Source organism: Ammospiza caudacuta, chromosome Z (genome assembly GCF_027887145.1).
Source record: "Ammospiza caudacuta isolate bAmmCau1 chromosome Z, bAmmCau1.pri, whole genome shotgun sequence".
NCBI classification, from domain to species: domain Eukaryota; kingdom Metazoa; phylum Chordata; class Aves; order Passeriformes; family Passerellidae; genus Ammospiza; species Ammospiza caudacuta.
In genome coordinates, this window is record NC_080632.1 from 35264668 (window position 1) to 35286585 (window position 21918).

Here is a 21918-nt window from a genome sequence, read left to right on the forward strand (position 1 = left end):
TGAAATAGCCATCAACCAATATGCTCTGGTGTGAAAAATGTGATAAGATTGGTTAAAGATCAGTAGAAGAAGGAGATGTGATTTTCTCCTCCTTCAATTTTGTGCTAATTCAAGTATTTGACAGGCTTGTTGGCTTACTTTCTGCAAAACTGGACAGTTAATAGAAAGCACTGTTGATAAATATATATATATATATATATATATATATATATATATATATATATATTTATAAAAGAGAATGAAGGGAGTGGTTAAATTGATGATCCCCAAGCTGTGGTTTGCAGTTGATATGTACAGCCAGAGTTAGCATTAGCAGTTCTGAGCTTCCCATCTGCATACACTGCTGATCTGGGAGCAAACTTGACATTCAAAAGACTTGGAAAGCATCTCTGCTAAAAGTTATGTAACTGAATGAATAAATGAAGATTATTTATTCAGCCACTAGCTAAAATGATCAGACACTTGCTGAAAGCTGACATTAAAAACTTTTGAGGAACTTTATGGTTCTAAAAGTCTGGAAAAGAGTAAGTTTTTGGTGGACCTTCTTCTACAAACAGAGGCATCAGGTGATGCTGATCTAGAATAACCAAATTTAGGAATCAATGTTGGTGCACCAAACAAATGGTAAGGCCTTTTTGTTTGATAGGTAGTTTGCAAGAAGAATCCTAACTTAAAAACTAAACAAGCTCTAACTGCAGTCCATATAACTACATATAGAGAGAGGGAAAAAGATTTCTAGCTAGAGGTTACTTTGGGAAACTCTGGCTATGGCTTCTATTTTTTGAGATCATGCGTGCAGACACAGATGCCTGGAATAGTTCAGCTGCGCTTTCCTTGTCACATAAGAGGGGCTGGGAACAAGGAAAGGAAAGGAAACAAGGAAAAGTTGTGGGGAACCCTTCTGTATCTTTCTGTTTGGTCCAGAACTATTTTTCTTTTGTGAGGAAAATTAGTCAGGAGAGCAAAACTGGAAGCTTGCTTTTAAGGTTGCAAGCACTTTTTGACTTGAGTAGTACTTAAAGCCATAAACCTAAGTGACAATAATTATTCTTTCGAGAACATATGCAAACCTGTTCATTTTACACACACAATTTGTTTTACTGAAAATGAATGATGAAATTCCCATTGCCTTCAGTACTGTGGCTTGGAAGTCTAGGTCCGGTCTTTGACTTGCTCGTCTGTGTGAGGTGTTACTTGCCTGCAGTTTAGGTATCTAAAAACATCTGCAGAAACATCACACAAGGGAAACAGTCAAAAAAAACAGGGCAAAACTGCTGTTCCCTTTTAGCAGAGACATATTTTTGTTTGAAAAGGGGAACAGCTTACTTTTCAAAACTCTATTTTTTTTCTTTCTTAAGAAGAAATGTTTATTAACTTTTTTCTTCTTTCCTCTCATAATTCAGACCACTACCACAATTCCTTCTGCACATACGCCTGATGCTTCAGGTAGCTGGCAGGTCCATTACTGAAGGCAGCAGCAACCTGTAAGGATAGACTGAATTAACAGGTATTTCTTCAAGCCATAGATTGCTGAGGAAAGTTATGTCTTGAAGCATTGATACTTAAAAAAAAGGCGTATGCTTTTATTGATCTTCATGGTCCTTGGACCAGCTTTATACTTCTGCAAGAGCAATAGGGGATAGCCATTAGCAAATAAGAATAAGGCAAGGCAAATGGAGAATTAAAACATATCTCCAAGATATCTCCATTCTGAAGGGCGCAGAATCTTAATGTCTGAAGAGTTTTGACAGGGAGATAAGACATCTCTTTCCCCAGGGCAGGTACATCCTGTGTACTTTGTGTAACAGGTGTGTGCTGCTATCACAATAAAGAATAAGGACAGAGAACTCCAACAGCTTTGCTACTTTGGCTTTTGTTTTTAAGACTAAAAAACAACACGTCAGACAGTTGTAATTAAATAAGTAAGCCGCATTACTTGTACAAAAAGTTATATAAATACAAGTTTGCTGTTTTGTTTTCTCTTTAGAGAAGGAAAGCATCCTTTTAAAAAATAACCATAATCCTTATATTACTGAGATGCTGCCAAGTCACAATTCAGAAGACAGACATGTGAAATTAAGTACACACTGTGCAGAGACAACACAGTGGCCCCACCAGATCAGATCCTTTGTGTTTATCCTGTGCACAGTTACACAGATACAATGGAACATGTGATAGCTTGAACATATTCTGCTTTTACACAAAAGAAAATCCTTCCCCATGCTGCATTTTGTTAACTAATGTATCAAAAATATCCATCACATCGTCATCATCATCATTGCTATTATTATGTTATTAAGGAATTGTCCTTCATTCCATGCATAATTATAATTTCACAAGTTAAAAACATCATCCCTCCCTCATGTCATAATCTATAAAGCACTCTGTGCACAGTGAAGCAGATCCCCAATTAAATGCAAGTGCTATTAAAATTAAGAGAAATACACTATTACTGTTGATTTTAGAGGAACAAAATTCTGGGGAAATTAAAAAACAAAATAGTTTTATCTGGACAAAATAATGTACAATTATTAATATTGCACTTTTTATACAAGAATTCCTAATAAATATACAGAAAAGATATACATTTACATACACAGAAAGTAATTCTTTTTTTTAAATAAAAAGTCGCACTGATACTTATTTTTGAAGACCCATTTCTACCAAGAGTGTTCACTCCCAAATATGTTTTGAAGTAAGCCAATTTGAGACAATTAATGTCATGAACCTGACACTGACCTCAATAATGGATCCCCAGTTTTACTGATAAATCCACATACCATGAAAGCTGTACATAGCAGTACTTGAACAGCATTTCATAAATACACCACAAGGCACTAGCCCCAACAGGAGTTACAGGAGAGGCACAACCCAACCTTTCATTTAGAGAAGGTCTTGAAGCAAAACTTGAGAACAGGTAGGTCTCCTCTAAAGTTCCACAATTCTCAAACTCTCTTCTTTGTAGATTTCCTCTAATTTTATTTTATTTTTTCTGAGCAGAGCAGAGAATGTCCAGGAACTAATATCATGTAGCACTTCACCAGCTGAATATCCACTGCAGCCGGCTAGGAGGACTCATGGCCTGCATGCAAAATCATGCTGTGAGTGTGATGTTTGAGTCTCATTTTTTAGACTGTACCTTCAGGGTGTTATACATGGACTTAAAGACTTGCTTTATAGCACTCGTTTTGTTGTGGGAGGCAGCTGGAGAGGAGCAAATTTCTTACAAATTATTTGCATTAGTCCAATGGGGCTGATGCTAAAGTGATTCTGTTTCAACTGAGTAGTAACAACCATGAAAATTCAGAATAAAGTTCTTTTCCTACCAGTTATCCAAAAGGCCTGGCTGCCAGGAAAGAGAAATTTCACGTTAACAAAATAGAAAGACCCACTTCAAGTTCTTTTCCAAAACCCCAGGTCTGAAAGTACCAGAACTTTGGGAAGTAAAGGACCTTTTTTCGAAATAAGTGTTAGTAGGATGCAGTATGCAAAGTGTCTCTTGTTTATCACATATAATTTCTTTCTTTCCTGCCTATGCTCTCTAGGGAAGTGTTTGCAGGTCTGTACTTAAGTCTGTCATCATACTTGTTCTCCTTTTGCTGGTTAATTATTTACATCACCACCACACCTCTGTGCTGAGCACAACCCTTAAGTCCCCAATCCTCCCTCACAAGCTCAAACTGGAAACACTTTCAGGTGTATTTCAGACCCACTTTTGTTACAGAACATTGTTCAACTTCTCCAGACACCAGATCCTCAAAGATCACAAGAATGTCCTTTGCCTGGTGTAGGAAGGAGAGAGGGGTTTAGAAATTAGAAAGGCTTCCAATCTTGGATGTAACAAGTAAGTTTATAAAGCAAACTCACGTGCTTGTGTTCTCAAGGTAGTCTAAGAGGGATGAGAGCTGCTCGGCAGAAAAAGACCTGGGGGTGCTGGTCAACACCTGAGTAAATGTGAGCCAGCAGTGCCCAGGTGGCCAAGGTTGCCAATGGCATCCTGACCTGTATCAGCAGCAGTGTGGCCAGCAGGAGCAGGGCAGGGATTGTCCCCCTGTACTCGGCACTGGTGAGGCTACACCTCAGATCCTGTGCTCTGTTCTGGTGCCCTCACTGCAGGACAGACATTGAGGTGCTGGAGCATATCCAGAGAAGGGCTACGGAGCTGGTGAAAGATCTAAAAGACACATCCCATAAGGAAAAACTGAGGCAGCTGGGGCTGTTTAGCTGGGAGGAGGCTCAGGGGTGACCACGTGGCTCTCTACATCTGCCTGAAAGGAGGTTGTAATGAGGGGGAGGTCAGCCTCTTCTGCCATGTTTCAAACACTAGGATGAGGAGAAATGGCCTCAAATTGAGAAGGGGAGGCTCAGACTAGATATTTTAAAAAAATATTCACTGAAAAACTGTCTGGGCATTGGATTAAGTTGTCCAGAGAGGTGATGGAGTCACCATCTCCAGCAGTGTTCAAGAAGAGTCTGGATGTGGCACCCAGGGATAGTTTAGGTGTGGGTATGGTAGTGCTGTTAATGGCTGGACTAGATAAATCTGAAGGTCTCCCTGGACCTTCATGATTCTGTGATTCTGTAATATGATGCTAGGTTTTGACAGTGATCCTTTTCCTCTCCTATCTCTTGGTGTGTCCTGCCCCACTCCTCTCATACTCATTTCTTGGTGTCATGGGGCTCTCTGACTCTGTGGTCTACCCTCATGACCATGTCTATCTGCATTCTGTCTCCCAGATTCATAGTAGGGAAAACTTGTCAAGTCCCTTTATAACAATTATTTGTTAAAGTTGTTTTTTTTTTTTTAAAGGGAAATAAATAAATAAAATGAAAAAGATCATTCCATCCATCTGTATTTTCTGCAAAAGCCTTTGCTTAGTGAAGAAAAGGCTGTGATCCCCTTGTTCCTCCATTTTCATCTCATCTGTCTTCAAGATTTTCCACAAGTCCCACAGCAACGTGACTTAAATTGGGTGAGCTGGCAGAGTTTGAGCTGCTTGACTTTCTCACAGTACCTTGTGGTGTCTCTGCATTCCACTGCCAAAGGGGAAACAAGAAGAAGAAATGGTGATAAAGTTACGAACAAAAGGTTTCTTACCCGAGAACATATATCCTTGGGTGGCCAAGAGCAGAACCTTTGTGTTGGGAAGTCTTACTGTGAGCGTGAGCTGGACTTGCTGCAAAGACCAAATGCAAGTCCACAGGATCAGTGAAGAATGAGGTAGGCAAGAAGAAGAAGGTAGGCAACATTTACTTTCAAAGCCTGGGAAAAGGGCTCCTGAAGCTGCTCCAACACTGCCAGTTTGTCATCAGCATTTTAGAGAGGCTGTAGGAGTTTCCTAACAGTTAAACCAAAGATGAAAAACTAAATTAAACTGGATACTTGTTTTAGTAGGCAGGGACACTTTGGCCAGCTTTGCACACTTGAGGAGTGTGCAGTGTGTGGGAGTGTCACCCCAGCTGACTGGGAGCTATTTTCAGTTTTTCACAGGTCAGAAACCACTCACCATGAAGATGTTAAGACACCTTTTGAACTCCTCTAGGGCATAGGTTCTGGTACCACTTGTACAGTTTTTGAGACCCACAGCCTCTTGCTTTTTAGTTTGGAAAACTGTCCAGTATCCCTGCAAGCCCCTGGGGTTTGGGACACTTCTGTATAGCAGAAAGAGGCTGGAGCATCAGCAAAGGTCCTGCTTGACACCTGTAATCTCCCTCATTGCTTCAGCTTCCATTAGGGCCCTCCAAACTCATGAGTTTGGACCTCACAGTCCACTTTGCTGAGAGGGAGCATCAGAGCTGGTGTGGATATAGGCAAGCACATGTGGGTTCTGCTACTGCATCTGCAATGATTGCAAAGCAACTGGCTTGCAAGATGGAGGATGCGAGCATAATTTCCAAACAAGCATGGTGTCTTTTCTCTTTTGTTCATTTCATTTTTTTTTAAATTAGTAACTTTTCTAGTTCCCTGACAGGCCCAATTTGTTGTTTGTAATCTGAAAGAAAGCAGTCTTGCCTGCAGGATTTCCCATCATCCACATACCCACTGGATTTGGACTACAACCGTAAGTCTGGTTGTGATTTGTGTTTTTTCTTCTGTCTGTACCATTAATGGAAAGTTAATAACAGAATCATAGAATGGTTTGCATTGTAAGGGGACCTTGAAGTTCAGGTAGCTCCAAGCCTCCTGCTGCAGACAGGGATGCCTCTACTGGACCAGGCTGCTCAGAGTCCTGTCCAACCTGTTATTGAAAACCTCCAGGGATGGGGTATCTACAGCTTCTCTGGAAAACCTGCGCCACAGTCTCATCACCCCCACAGTAAAGAATTTCTTCCTCATATCTAAAGTAAAACTACTCTGTTTCAATTTGAACCTATGCCCCCTTGTTCCGCCACTACATGGCTTTGTAAATAGTCTTGCTCCATCTTTCTTGTAAGTTCCCTTCATGTACTGGAAGTCCACAAGTGGGTCACAACCCTAAAATCAGGACTGTACAATCCCATTTCCCTCAGCCTTTTGTCAAATGACAGGTGCTCCATCCCTCTGATCGACTTGGTGAACTTGCCCCAGAAGACTGCATGAATTATTTCTCATGCTGTTAGAAAGGAGACACAATCCCAGCACTAACACCGTTGCCAAAAGCCTCCACAATGAGCAGCACCCCTCTCTGGGATGCTGAGCTTTAGACACTGCATTTTGCACAGGGCTGGGCTGGATGTTCCCCAGGATGCCCAGCTGCAAGATCCAGTGCTGCGCTTCTGAGGGACGACTCTCCTGTGCCACTCAGCAGCCTCCCCTCCCTCCCTCCCTCCCTCCCTCCCTCCCTCCCTCCCTCCCTCCCTCCCTCCCCCGAGGCAAGTACCGTTTTCACAGGGTGTGATGTTGCAGCGCTGCCAGTTTGCTGGTCTGGGCCTCCAGGAGCAGTGGTGCTCCATGACGGGCCTGTTGGTGCGGACGTGCACGCAGTCCACGCGCCGCGACTGGAAGCCGTAGTTGCCGCACGTGGCCGTGCAGATGGTCCAGAGGCTGACCCTCCAGTGCACGCCACAGGCATCTGTCCAGCAGTTCTGGGTGCTCAATGGCCTGTGGGAGGAGGGAGGGAGGGACATCCACCTGTATGTCATATCCCAAAGGTAATTCACCCAGAGTACTGCGTGGATCAGATCTTCCAAGGCTGCCAGGTGAGGCCAGCGCTTTTGGACTGCTCTCAAGGGACCTTCAGTGGGTGCACATTGGTATACCAACACCAGGCTAAATGACCATCTGAACTGTTTGAGGATTTGGCTGAAATGCCCTCTCCACAAAGGGCCAAACCAGAGATCTGCTAAAAGGTGAAATGAGTGCTGACCAATATGGTCCAGCAGGATTTGTAACTTTTTTATGGCTTTACACTCAGTTATGGCTTTACAGAATAGAACAGAAGATAGTCTCACAGAGGATGTATAGGCACACTTGGCTCCTATCTATTTGTCACACAGGTAGTGAAAAACCAAGAGTGGGAGCCAACAAGCCAATTACATTAATATTCAGTCATGATCAATCATAATTTGTACACCTGTCTCATGTAAAGCACATGTCATTACAATGTTGAAAGTAGAGTTCATCTGCAGGAAAACAAAACCTGCAAGAAAACAAAACCTTTGTTTTCTGTTAGAGCTTGTGTTTAAATAAGTGAGAAGACTGGCACCTTAAGAAGATACAGCACAGACTTGTAGTCAGGATTTGGCATGCATAGAAGATTTTCTAGTTTTTGGCCAACTGGCCTGAAGCTCCTAGGAGTAAATAGGGAAGTCCAGGCTGTAAGCCTGAGAAGATTTGTTACACATACTGTACAGGTTGCAGCATGACCTCTTTAACACATAGGGGAAACCAATAAGTTTTCAGTTAAGTCACTAGTGCATTGAATATCTCTGAAAAGGGCTGTGGGTTCAGACATAACACATTTCTTGGTACCTACCTTGGTAAGGAACTGCATTGATCAGATGACACAGAAGTCCCATCCTTGGTCTGGCAAAATATCTGCCGGTGCTGTACAGCCAGTCGTGGTCCAATGCAAGGCCCATTACACTGCAAACACAGAAAATTCACTCAGGGGAGGTAAAAGACAGGGCAAGTTCCATTTTCTATAAAACTGCTAGCGAAATAAAGTGCATACTGCCATTCAGAGACTATTGAGAAAGTAAGAAGTTTCAGCTGCTTTCTGGACTCTGCTAGCTTTGAAGGCAGACTGTGCAGCCATTTTCTGCTCCACCTCACTCTCCTCCAGCAGCATTTAAACTACATTTCTGTATCTGCTCTCTAGATTCATTAACTCTTCTCTTCAATAATTTAAATACATCTGTTAGGGGTAATTAAATGCTGTCATGCCATTAGCCAAGAGCCTATGATCCATACAGGAAATCTCAATACACTACTTTCACTGTGCATTTTGCAGCATGTGAATTGGCCAAGTAACTAAGAATGCATTGAACCAAGGACATATTCCACTCCACTGAAAAATTTAAAAGCACTGAAGGACAATAAACAAAAGCAGGAAGCATGAGAAGCACAAAAGATATGCCAGCTTTCTCCAAAATTATGGCCATCCTAACATATGCAAGCTTAACAATTACATTTCAGTTTAACTCTCCTAATCCTCTCCTTTGATTAAAATATAACTTGGTATAGGTATGAAGCACGTATTTCTGCTATTTTAAAATTGCATCAACTATTGGAAACTGGTTTTTCTAAGTGTCTGGAAATTATATCAAAGAACAAACTGAAGGTTGAATAAGGGGTCATTAGTGTCAATCACTATCTTAAAACACCATGGGATTACACAGCGGAGAACAAAATGCCAGGAACATTAAATGAAGGAAAGGAACTAATTCTAGAGATAGGGCTAGAGCAGGTAGGCTGTTTATTTTCTTTGTGAGCTGGGAAAGCTGATTGCTACACTTGTGCAACAGGTGAGCTGATACCCCATCATACCACCAAGCAATGTACTACTGAACCAGTGTACATTCCTAACTACGTATAATAACCCTCTGACTTGGAGACTAGGCCGTATGCAACCATGTGGAACCTGAACCCTTTTTTTGTAAGCTAGGTAGAATAAATATCATATCACAATGCATAGAGATTAGGTCTAAAATTCAGAAATTAATTCTGAATGAACTGCCTGTCTCAGCTGAGTATGATATCATGGGGAGTAATATAGCCCATAATGGTTTTTGCAAAGATGATCCAATCCTTTCCTGAAATTTCATAGGGAGTGAAAATTTTCTTCTTTGATATAAAGTGATAATTCCAAGCTTAACTTGTATTACAATAACTCAGTCACCTTTCAAGATTTAAACAAAGGTGTTTTCAAGCAGTTAATAATTACACATTCTAGTAGCTGAAGGCACTTTTTACTATCAACATTATAAAAAACCCTGATGCAATGCAATCTGCTAAGAGAAAATCTGATGATCTGCAAAGCAGCAGGAAGTAGTTTGAAAATGCTTTTAGCCCTCCATTCTGCCTTTCATCATGAAGCAAGTCAAGAAAGCTCACACTTTTTGGTACTCTCAGGCAAAATCAGCAACTTTGTAAAAGTGAATTACTGCACAGTCTTCCTGCCTTCAACCTTATCACAATCATCAGTCCTGAATCCAGCCAGTCAAGACTGAAGCACTCTCACAGGCTGGTAAGGAGAATTAAGACTTGAAGAACACTATTTCCCAGATGTGTCAAAAATCACTGTAACAAGGAGCTGCAGACCATTCCGCCGGAGGACACGGGTCTGTAGTAAAAGCCCTGTTCATAAGCACATTCATGTTTGTGTGTGTTTCTAGTGATTGTAAGAAGCTACAGAAATCCAAGCAGGCAGTGCATCAGATACAGAAAGAAGGACCTGAACAAATTGGTTCCCACCTCAAAAGCCTGCAAACTATAACCTAAAGATACTAGGTTGAAAAATTGCTACTCTCATTTTCTGTCTCTTTTTCTAGCCCACACTGTGGGACTGCCCTTGGAATGCCACTTTGTTCCTTACCTGGCCCCAGGAGGAGGCTGCCCACTCAACACAGGGCTGCCTGTTGCAGCTCTGTGTGTCCACAGGGCGCTTGGACGCCTGGGCACAGGCCTCGTTGGACACTGGGATGGAGCTGCCTTTGGCTGTCAGGCGCTGGCATGTCACTCGCCGTGTCTGCAGGCCTCCACCGCAGCTCTGTGTGCAAGGAGACCAGGATGTCACCATCCACCTGGGAGAGACAGCAGAGCAGGTCAGGGAGCAGGCATGTGCCTTGTCTGCAGGATCCTTAGCATCAACTGGTCTTTGTCAATTGGACCAAAGATAGGCAACAGTGGGTTGGCTCATTTAGGGCATGATCCTGGAACATCTCAGTGCCTCAGCCTCCCCCAGTTTTCACTGGGAACTGTTCAGAGGATGAAAATTGAGAAAACGGCAACTTTTTTATGAATTCATCTTTCTCAATGCTCTTTGGGCCCAGAATTAATTTTCTTGCCCTTAAAGCTGTTTTTAGAGGCTTAGTAAATACTTGTAGCCCTGGCAGAGGGGTTGGGCAAGTCAGCTCTTACACCATGGTGCCATGGAGGCCTCAGTCACAAGCTGTAGTACAATGCTAGGACTAGCCCAGCAGCATTCCTTAGTAGGGAAAACTATCTCTGTGTAATTGCTGGAGTAACTCACAGGCCACTTCAAACTTGTGAGAGAACAGTCAAAAGCCTGCTGGGTCCTGCTGGTACCTGCCTCCTCTGTTGTATCCCTGACAGCTGGCATAATCCAGAAAAGCCTGAACATTGCTCAGGAACAGTTAGCCCAGGGAAGGAAGGACACTGTTCCTCTTTCCTCTTAAGCTCAGACTATGCATTTACCAGCTGAGGCTGAGGCTCTGAACCCCTGTGTACTGGCATTTAAAAAATCCAGTCCAACTAGCTAAAAGGCTGAAAGTAACAGAAAATAATAGTCTAATGCATTTTGTCACTGTAAGGATCATTAGGTGAAACACTTATACAGTCAGGTTTGGGAAAGCCTTAGGTAGGAATAGGGAGAATGCAACTGATTGTTAGTTTTCTGAACAGTTTTATGGTCAAGCTGGCAGTTTGCTTCATTAAGTTTCTGGATACTTGGCAGGATCTGTGTGGTTTTGGGAGTAAAATACTGCCTATCACGTCTCTCACCAGCAGTGTTTATGATTACTTTACAAAATAGGCAACAGGCATTTCCCAGTCCCATGGAGAGACATCCGTTTCTATTTCTCTGTCTTCTGTGGGTGATTAACTCAGAAACAAGTATAAACAAACATATTCCCAACCTGGAAAACAAGAACACTGGTACTTTTATGCAGTTGGCTGAGGCTGAACCTGCAATTTCCGCACTGCTTATAAAGCTCTGGTCTGCATGTCAATCAACTTTTATTTCCAAGCTTACATCTCAGCAGTTTCTCAGGAGCTGAGGGAGGATTTGGGGTTGTGTTACAATTCAGGGAAGGTATAAAAAGACATAAACCATTCCCGTGGAATTTATTGTCAACAGCAAGGAAAACTGCTGCTAATGAGCATGTTTCATATTTCATCAAATCTCTTTGGGTTTCTTTCTTATGACTCAGCTGGCAACTCAGAAAACATTTGCCTGCAAAGAAGAGTAGGAATATATTTTAAAAGGTAATTAAACAGAAACTTGCAATATGCCCAAGACACAGCAAGAATGGTGAATCTGGCCACTTCTCATCAGGCTGCTTAGAACCTCTCCTTGCCTCAGTTTAGACTGTCATTTTTTAACACAAGTCCCAAATCACTGTTGAATGAGCGAATGTCTGTTGAATGAGGGAAGTTGTACTAAATTTCTCTTGAGATGCTCACTACTGTAAAGTGCTTGTATACGGGAACATAACACATCCAAATTGGAAATAAGGGAGAGGAGGGAATAACACCATGAAAAATATGGAAAAACATGTTTACACAACTCAGCTAAGGTGATACTGAAATGCAGAAGCAGGACATTTTTAATATGGAGGGATCATAACACTACACTGACTCTCTCTGGATAAGCTCAAGACGTACTCTGCACCAAAGGGTGTCAGAAAAAAAAAAAGACTTTGTGAGGGGCGAAGTCAGAGAATCATTTATGTTGGAAATTATCTTGACTATCTTCAAGTCCAATCATTAACCCAGCAACGCCAAGTCCACCGTAAAACCATGCCCCTAAGCACCACATCTACACATCTTTTAAATTTGTCCAAGGATGATGACTAAATTACTTCCCTGGCCCAACTGTTCCAATGCTTGGCAACCCTTTCCATGATGAATTTTTCCCTAACACCCAATCTAAACCTCTCCTGGCACCGCTTGAGGCTGATTCCATTTCTCTTGTCACTTGTCACTTGGAAGAAGAGGCTGACCCCCCAGCTTACTACAGCCTCCTTTCAGGCAATTGCAGAGAGTGGTAAGGTCTCCCGGGCCCCATTTTCTCCAAGGTAAACAACCTCAGCTTCCTCAGGCACTTCTCATGGGACTTGTACTCCAGATGCTTCACTAGCTTCTCTGTCCTTCTTCTTTCTTATAGTGAGGGGTCAGAAATTGGATACAGTAGTTAAGATGTGCCAGAGGAAGATCTAGGTGTAGCCAGAAATTTTTCAAGCTGTCCTGGCTCATTTGTATATAGCAGTAAGTGAAAACCCGGGGACTACAAGGGTAGAGAGTTACAATTCCAAAGCCACCGCAAGCTAGCAGACTCCAAACAGGGGCAGAACTCAGCCCCCTTCATGCCTACTAGATCTTATGAGATGTGCCCATTTTACAAAAGATATTTTCACCCTGCTAAGGGAATACTTTGCAGCTGCAGCTACAGCTACAGTCCTGCCTGTATTGACTTCCAAGCAACAAAAGAATTCAGAATAAAATAATGAAATAGCTGCTAAACTTAGCCTTTTGTCTGTTATATCATTGGGCAAACTGCTATGAAGCCAAAAAAGAAATGATCCTACAGGTCTTGGGTGACAAAATTTCCATGCATTCAGTGTTCAGAACAAGCATGAAATTTATGACCAAGACACTGCAAGTTGTGAATTCTCTTTCTACCTTATACCGTCAAAGTTTTCCACTAACACTGCTACAAAATCCTGACTGTCTCGATTTAGCACTCAAAAACTCCCTTTTAGCCATGACTTCTCCAAACAGGGGCCAGAGAAGCTGCAGTGGCGTGATGACCCGCACAGAGAACTCTTCCAGTGCATCTTAAATGCACGTCAGCTACTCCCACACGAGCCAGACGAACCGTGAAGGGCAGTCTCTCCTGTTGCACGCGAGGGGCTGCAGAGATGGCTGGGGGGTCTCTCTGCAGTAGGATGTGTTGACCTCAGCCCCATCCAGCAGGCACCTCAGCTGGGGCAGCTGCAGCCCTCTGTGGCCACAGGAAGCCGAACAAGGCGTCAGTCTGTCCACCGACCACCGGTACTCTGCCAGGAAGTGTGGGAGAGGCATGTTAGCACTGGAAAACTGACAGCAGGGATTTAATTAGAATGGAGAGGGTTCAGGAAGTTCTGCAGGGTGAAACACAGGGATACAGTGAAACGGAGATGCCTACACCGGCAAGGCACCTGATTCAAACCCCTGACTGCCTTTGGTGTAACAAACCCAGTTTTCTGGTGCTTAGAAGCATCAGGCATGGAAAGTTAGTAACATAGTATGGCGATTAAGTGAAGCCAGATAGCAGTGAGCATCTGTATTTTTAGAGGTGTGTTACTTAATAAAGATATGTTTAGCTGTAATTCCCAGCAGTATCTGTGACTCTATCATCTTAAACACCATCTCTCTTACCAGACAGTTCACACAGATAATTTGTGAAGATAATTGTGGGAATAGCAACACATGCATAATTTTATAGCAAATATTGAAGGAAAAGTTAAATTCTTCACCTCTCCATCACTGACAATTGCAGCAATGAAAGCTGCATGTTCTGTTCCACCCCAGCAGCACCACAGTGTTCTTGTGGCTTTATCACCTTTTCTAGGAGATCACTAACAAAAACAGTTCAAGAACTTTTACAAGTGAAGGGTTTTCAAGGAAGAAGGGACTGTGAGACACTGAGCTTTGTGTATTAATACAGGGGCTTCTGTTTTAAGAGGTTTAAACCCTGCCACCTCCGTCTTGAATTTCTGGACAAGAAAATTGTCCAGGCTCAATGGACAATAGCTTGAATCAGGAAGGTGTGTTTTGTGCTCAGCAGGGCAGAAACGTCCGGTGTCATTTTGGTAAAGTAAAACCTAAGACACTGTAATGTACCCAACAGTCCTGACAGTCTATGTCCACGGCAAGAAGTTATTAAGACACCCTTTTTCCTGATTTCCATGGTGACGAATCCAGAGCGGAGAAGTTCAGTATGAGAAAGGCAGCACAGGGAAGTGCATGGCAAGAGCTTTCCAGGGTGAAATGACTGAAGCTGAAGCGTTACCTTGTATAGCCAGGGTCATTACTTGTGTGAGCGAGCCAGCCTCATTCTGAGCAAGGCAACTGAATTCACCATCGGTGAAATCACTGACATTGAGTATATGGAGAATCCGTCCTGCTGCCAGGAGTTGATGTTGCAGGCTGAGAGGCTCACCAGAGTAAAGCCAGGTGATGTTTGGGGTTGGATGCCCATCGACAGCACAACCTAAACAACAGGTACATGAGAAAAACCTGCTGGTCACTAAACCAGGTATATGCTTTGAAATGGTCAAAATTAGGAGAAAGAGTTGATTCCATCCCATTTTCTCCTCACTTTCTCATAATGATAAAAAGTAATTCTGTAAAATCCAAAAGACAGATAATCTGCAAATTGGAAAATCTATAATTAGTTTGAAATTATTTATATCAGACCTTCTAATGTTCCCACTATTTTTGATTATCCTCATTTTGGTATTGAAAAAGGCGGGCTAGGGGAGTTATAAACCTGGCATAAACTCAAGGACCATCCTTGAACATGCAATACAAATGCAACTTGATCACCAAATTTGCTACATAAGCCACAGGACCACCTTCTTCTTACTCTTTCTTTTAAAAACATTTTAAAATGTTATTTATTGTTTCTGTTATATTAAAAGCCAGAAATTTTTGTTACACAAAAAAAAAGAAAAAAATCTTTTGGAAAACAAAACAGATAAAATTGAGCCTTTACAGGTTTGGCTGTGTTGAGGTTTGCTTGTTAGCTGGGTTTTTTTTTTTCTTTTTTATCACACCAGAAACAGCAACTGAAAACACCCTGAAGTTCTAAAGCATTGTGTGAAATCTATGGATCGGCAGCACAGATGATGAAATTTAAATTCTCAGTGAGTTCTTTGTCTGTTGACCTGAAAGGCAGTGTATCTACAAGACACTTTTTACTGTAGTTCTCATATCAGCTGAAGGCTTTGCCAGTTTCTGTGAGACTTGTATAACCTGAGAAAGCCAGCTAAGTTTTTTGCCTATTTCCTGGGGAAAAAATTAAGAATTAGGTGATTTCCACAGCGTAACACATCCCCACCAATTGCAGGGATGGGGAGGCAGAAATGCTGTATGTGAGGGATGGCATATTTTACTAGGCGTGCTTCTGGTTTAGGCTTGTCCTGAACTGATATGTATGTCACTGAGACATGAAAGGTCTCTAAGTTTCTGCAAATGTAACCTATTCTGATGGTTAGTTGGTTGTACTGAAGCTTTATACATTTTTTTTTAATATTAACATGTATGTGCATGAATGGCTATATTGTATATAAAATCCCTTCTGAAAGAACTGTCTTGTAAAAGCAAACATAACACATATACATCGACTTTCACATGAGTACCTCTCAAAAGGAATGGGATAAAAAAAGGAAGAGTATGAATTTAAAATACTGAAAAGACAAAGGAAGAATCCATCAGCTGATATTTCAATACTGCCATCTCCGTGTAATTTGATTACAATTTATTATTCACTGAGACAAATGAAGACGTGAATGTGAAGTCTCTGCAGCTGCACGACACAATTAATAGATTCTGCAACATGACATTTTTGTTACTGCTCTTCTTTCCATTCTTATTGGTCCACCTGAGGAGAACTTTAACATATACTGGACAAATAGAGTTCCTACAAGAAAATACCATTGCCATTAATCTGCTCAGGAAGGTTGAAGAGTTTGATTTTCAAACATCATTAAGACCAAATCCTCGACTTAAGGAACTCGTTACTTCATTTAGGAACCCTTGTGACCCTTTTGAATTTGGTTATACCTGTAAAGTAACACTAGGGGACTGGGCTACTATAGCCTTTACTTCTCTACTTATTCCTAGCTTTTTGCTAGGAATCGTACCTCCAACCACACTATTCCTATGACAGAAGACACTATCTTGCTCAGCAAAACTGAAGTTTTCTTGCTTATAGGTCAGAAGGTCTCACACAAGGTAGAAGATGCCAGTGGTGACCTGTGGCCATTTTCATGCTGAGGGGCAGATACAGACACTGGGGAGAAACTGTCTGCCACTGGGGCTCTCACTGAAGCAGTGGCTACATGAGTCTATGCTGGTTCCCTGCTGCTGTCAAACCCTGCCTGTGTGCACAGTGGGGAAGGGTGTGGGCTGGATACAGCTGCCCACTGGGACTCATTCACTCTGTGAAACTGGTATTTCAGAGAGCAAGGGCTCCCGGGCAAAAGACTGACACGTGCACAGTAGACTCTGCAGTCACAATGACAAAGTTGTACTGGAAATGAACTAGTAAGTGCAAGTAAGTGTTTAAAAATAAGGAAAAAGGGGGAATAAAAAGGCAGAAGGACAGAGTACAGATTGCCCCCAGTGATTTCACCTCTTCCCTTTTTTTACTTGTATTTATAGGGGTGAAGAGTCTGCTATTTGTTTTAATTTCTTTGGCAAGGTCTAATGCAGTTTTATCCTTGGCAGTTATCTCTACCCAGCACTCCCCTCCTGACAACAAAGACACAGCATTCTCTGCTGCTCATTCCCTGTCCCTAATTTTGTAAGGGAATAAATTTTTCTATTTATTCCTGCAGTTTCATTTTTTTTCCACTTTTGCTCAAAAATAACTTTTGCAGTTTCCAAGACAATCATTCTCAAGTAAGTGAGTGACATGAAAGGTTTTAGTTTAAAGGTTGCCTAAGTAAAAACAATGAAAGACAAAGAAATATAGAAGAAATGGACAAACTTAAAAAATGGCTATATGGCTTTTGCCTAGATTATTCCAATTCTTTTGTAGTTTACTTGTCCTTTAAGACAAGTGATTTCCACAGGTCAGCATACAGCCACGACAACTAAAGCAGGCACGCTGTGAGCCCAGTTTTATTGTTTCCATTTGCAAGACTCTGCAGAGCGTAAATGCAGAAAGCAGAAAGGTCAGCCTGATGCTACACACAGATGAGATCAACCTGAATTCAGCATGCAGATGGTCCTGGTTCATGCTGTTTTTATTTTAAAAAAATATTGTTAGGAAAAACACTACCGTCTTAGTACTGACTATTTTACTAGTCTTACATAGCATTTCTTCTTCCAAAATGTATATATAAAATATTAACTAAAGTAACAGCCTGTAATCAGTAATATGGGGGAAAACTCCCCAAAACTATTGCCTAGATATGCACTACCAGTGCGTAATTATTACTTAACAGTTAAACTTTATTAATACTTATCACTCATGTTTCACAAGTGACATCTCCTATACATTTCCCATGTGGATTCACAGGCTGTGGATAATATTTTTTGCATAGTAAGTGAGAGCTGGAGTACAATAAAATCACATGTTCCATCAATATCTCCTTCCTATCTTCCAGGAATAATTTTAATACAATTTAATGCAGATTGCTAATACGTTCTATTTCCCCAGTCCCTGTGGACATTGACTGTTTTATCCTTTCAAAGCTCAAACCCCATCCCTATAATGACTAAGAAGGAATAGCTTTGTTTCCAGACAGCACAGCTATTGCAGAGCTTTCGGGCATTGGAGCCCTTGGGAAGATGATCAGGGAACACATTTTTGGGACTGTTTTGAGCAGTCAAAGTTCTGGCATGAAAGGGCCTTTCACCTTCAGTCCTTAAGCAGAGAGAGAAAATATTGCCTTCATCCTCCCTTCCAAAGATAACTGGGACTCTGAATTCATTTAAAGCCAGGATGAGCCACTGATGTGCAAAAGCTGGAGACAGAAACACAAATCTAATAACAATGGAATCTTAGGGGAAAATGTTAGTATTTCAAGGATAACAAGGGCAAGTTTGGAAATTTAGAAAGGGAAGACTGATGTTCCACAACAAGTCTAACAGATTCTCTAGAGAAAGGAATAAATGCACACTCCAGGCCAAATTCAGCTCCCCACTACACCTTTGCAACAGTTTCTCAATGACTGTAGTTGCAGAAAGGGCTAACTTGCTAAGACTAGGAGGACAAAGTACAAACCATTCACCACTTTTGCACTTTCAGGCCTGACAAAAACAAGTGCAAAGGCTGTTGATCTTAGGATTCCTTTTCTTTTTGGCAGCCTGATACTGCACAGAAAACAATGGTAAAAATGTTAAGTGAATTTTGCAAGTACTAAATACATTTGAAAATGTATTTATTAAATTAAAAAAAAATGCAACACTGCCTTTAGAATAGGTGTCTCTTCTTAAAAATAGATTGTTTTCATGTCTTCATTTTTGTCTAACAAATAACTCTCTAATTTACTGTTGACAGGATGATTAGCCCCAGGAAATGTTTCTAATATTTATTAAAGATGGAATCTGAGTGAAGACTTCAGGCCAAGATCAGGTAGTTTCTTTGATTTTGTATTTCTGTGTTATTTTACTGAACTCAAGCAGAAAAGAGTTGTGGACCGGAAGAAATGGTATTAAAGCAATACTTATATATTAATGCTGCTACAGGACTTGAAAACACAACAGTATTTCCACTCTAAACTCTACATTTAAGGAAATAAAGTATGCTTTCAAAACAGAAACCAGATTAAGGATGAAGTGAGGAACAAAATGCTTTGAACAAACTGTGGAGAAGCCAGATACCAATCTGAATAGATTACAAGTGTGGTGCTGAACTGCTGTGTTGTGGCTGACACTGTGCTACTGTGTTCACACTGTGCAGGTGATCACTGGTAGTGAGAAACAGTTCTCCAGTTTCCTTCAGGGCTTATTTCCTCCTTAGCTGACTGAAATGAGAAATGCACATTAAATGGAATGGAGTTAAAATTCAATTCCATCCTGTATCTAACAAAAGGATGAAAAATTGATGGGATGTATACAACTTTTAAACCAAGTGAAGGTAGGTAAGACCATGTCTGAAAGTCATATGTATGTAATACCTGTTTTGATGAAGAGGCAAAACTAAGAGGCATCTCTTTGTAGTTTCTCTTATGGAGAAAGATCTTTGAATATACTATAAAGTGACAGACACTTAACTGTTTTCTATTATACAAATTGTTTCTCATTGCCTTCACACACTGAATGAATTAAAATTTACAAAAAGCAATGGAATCCAAAAAAAAACCCAAAAGAAAGAATTAATATTTTTATAATTACAACTTTTACTTATAATTTTTTAAGGGAATGCAAATAACATGAATTTATGCTAAACAAGCAAATGAAATATTTAGGAATTCTTGAAATAAGCCAATTGAGTTGATAACAGTAGCACTTAAAAAAAAAAAGAAAAAAAAAGAAAATAAAAGAAGGCATTTAAATAACTATTTATGGCTCCAAAGGTACAGTTGAAACATACTATACTAAACATATGACATGGGTTTTAACAGTTCTCAAAATACCTCAACTGGCTACCCAAGGTAACACATGCCACACATATTGTTATTAGGCATCACTTACATAGCACTGCAAATATACCTGGTATTCAACCAAAACTGAGTCAGGCTCATTCCCAGCCCCACAGTGGCTGTAAAAAGTGCTCCCAAATACACAGACACATGGTGGGGCCATTAAAAAGCAAGGGAATTTTCAAGCTGTAGTAGTAAATACTGTTTCCTAAAACTTAGTCTGACAACAGAAATCCTACACACTGAGACTCATGTATTAATAAGGACTGTTCTGAAGATAATCTGCAGCAGCAAATCAAAAATCTAAGCCTACAATAATGGATACAGCATACTTAAATGACCATCTGAGCTAACTTTGATAGCTCTTAGTTCTGTCATTAACTTATTAAGTTCATGACAAAAACAGAAAAGGAGTTAAACTGTAAACTTCTACCCCACCACTGCCACAGCTCCAGGTTAAGTGTCCATTTATAGGAGAAAAATGGCAGTCAGATGAGACTCATGGGACAAGCACTGAACAACTACAGCACAAGGAGCTCAACAAAAGACAGAGCAAGAGCTGGCACATAATGCAATTATCAAGTGGCAAATGTCAGTGCTGCTGTATAAGTTTTTCTTTGTTTCACAACCCAATATAAATTTGCTACATTTTGAAAAAGCACCTCAGGTGGCACTTGGAAAATAAAAAATGCAACGCAGATGAGGTAGAGGGCAGATGGTTTGGGAAAGGCAGTGATGCTTGTTCCAGAGAGGCTGTAACTTCTGCCCCTCTGAGAGATGTGAGGACTATCATAGAGGGACAGGTTGCTTCAAAACTTGTAATCGAGAAGTCCTCTGGTCATCATGCCAGAAATCCCATAGTGTTTCAGACTCCCTTAATACTTACTTTAGAATAATTATCAAATTTTGCAAGAGTCTAAAAGATCTTTTATGTGAAGGAAGCTGGCAGAAGGGGAGGTCTCCATATCAGGACACCCTCAGCAAGTCTGATACGTCTATGTAGCCACAATGATTTTTCTCAGTGGAACTCTGCATTACTTTCATTAGAAAAAAATCTAGGTCAGTGATTCAGGTAAAGCTTAAGACAAAAGTTCAAGGGCTGCAACTCTTACAACAAACTCAAAATTCAGCAGAGTGACATTATATTATATGGAAGCATTTTTGACCACTACTATAGATCAGTTGTTGTCAGACTAGATCATTCATGCCACAAAACAGCAGGCAGGAAAAAAATCAAAGCAGCAGATTGCCTAGAGGACATCACTCTTTTCACCCTGTGTTCAGAGCTTGGCAGTGGCTGGACTAGTGTCTGATTGCCTGAAAAACAAACACCGTTCTAATGTAGTCAAAATTTTCAACCATTCAGAGGCATCATCATCAAGTAATTTTTAACCCAAAATGTACACTGTGTGTATATGCAAAAGAAAAGCCTCACATTTAAATGCAATCCTACAGTGTAGTCTGACACAGTCTGCTGTGCTCTGATGTAGAAGGAAGATCCTGCAACACTCTGTGAACTTTATACAATATTTAGCATGTAATCAATGTGATAGTATATGATCAGGCAATTAAATGCAAAGATAATGGCACATTTTCTTGATGTTAATTTTAATTCTAGTCTTTACAGAAAGGTCATATACCTGGGAATTCTCACACATACAGTGACAAAGAAGGCTTTTCACTGAGACAAAAATTGAAAGAAACAGATAACAAAATTAAGGCTATCCCATGAATTTACCTGGTACTTAATCCTCATTGCACTAGACATAATGTTTATCAAATAAAGTTGCTAATAAATATTCTTAGAACTTATTTTCAAACATGATGGCCAATTTATTACAGAGAATGAGGAGGGAAAAACTTGCATAGTGCAAAATACTTCTTGGATATTCATAATTTTATCTGAATCCTAATGCACAGCCTCTGCAGCTGTCTTTTTCCTTAAGGGGAGCACAGATGCCAGTTTAGCTGCAAAATTACTCAAAATTTTATTTTTGCCAGCTTTGTGCAGATTGCAATTATTTTGCATTTCTTCTTCAAATTTTAATTCAGCAATAATTCCGAAATATAGGAAAATTAAAAACAGGCTCATGGTAGAGATGAGAAGAGCAAAGTGGAATTACAAGAAAACATATCCTTGCTCTTGAGTACATCATCAAACTGAAGAAATTTGTACTG

At 40.8% G+C, this 21918-nt stretch overlaps 1 protein-coding gene across 1 annotated transcript in view; it reads right to left on the reverse strand.

Annotated features, from left to right (window-relative positions):
* Positions 1 to 4930: 4930 nt before the first annotated feature.
* ADAMTSL1 (ADAMTS like 1) overlaps positions 4931 to 21918 on the reverse strand; it is a 392889-nt gene continuing 375901 nt past the window's right edge. The window contains exons 25-30 of the mRNA XM_058823311.1: positions 14436 to 14636; positions 13260 to 13440; positions 10017 to 10224; positions 7956 to 8065; positions 6861 to 7081; positions 4931 to 5037 (exon numbers count right to left, since the gene is read on the reverse strand). Of these exons, the coding sequence (XP_058679294.1) occupies positions 4931 to 5037; positions 6861 to 7081; positions 7956 to 8065; positions 10017 to 10224; positions 13260 to 13440; positions 14436 to 14636 (1028 nt within the window). The remainder of the gene's footprint in view (positions 5038 to 6860; positions 7082 to 7955; positions 8066 to 10016; positions 10225 to 13259; positions 13441 to 14435; positions 14637 to 21918) is intronic.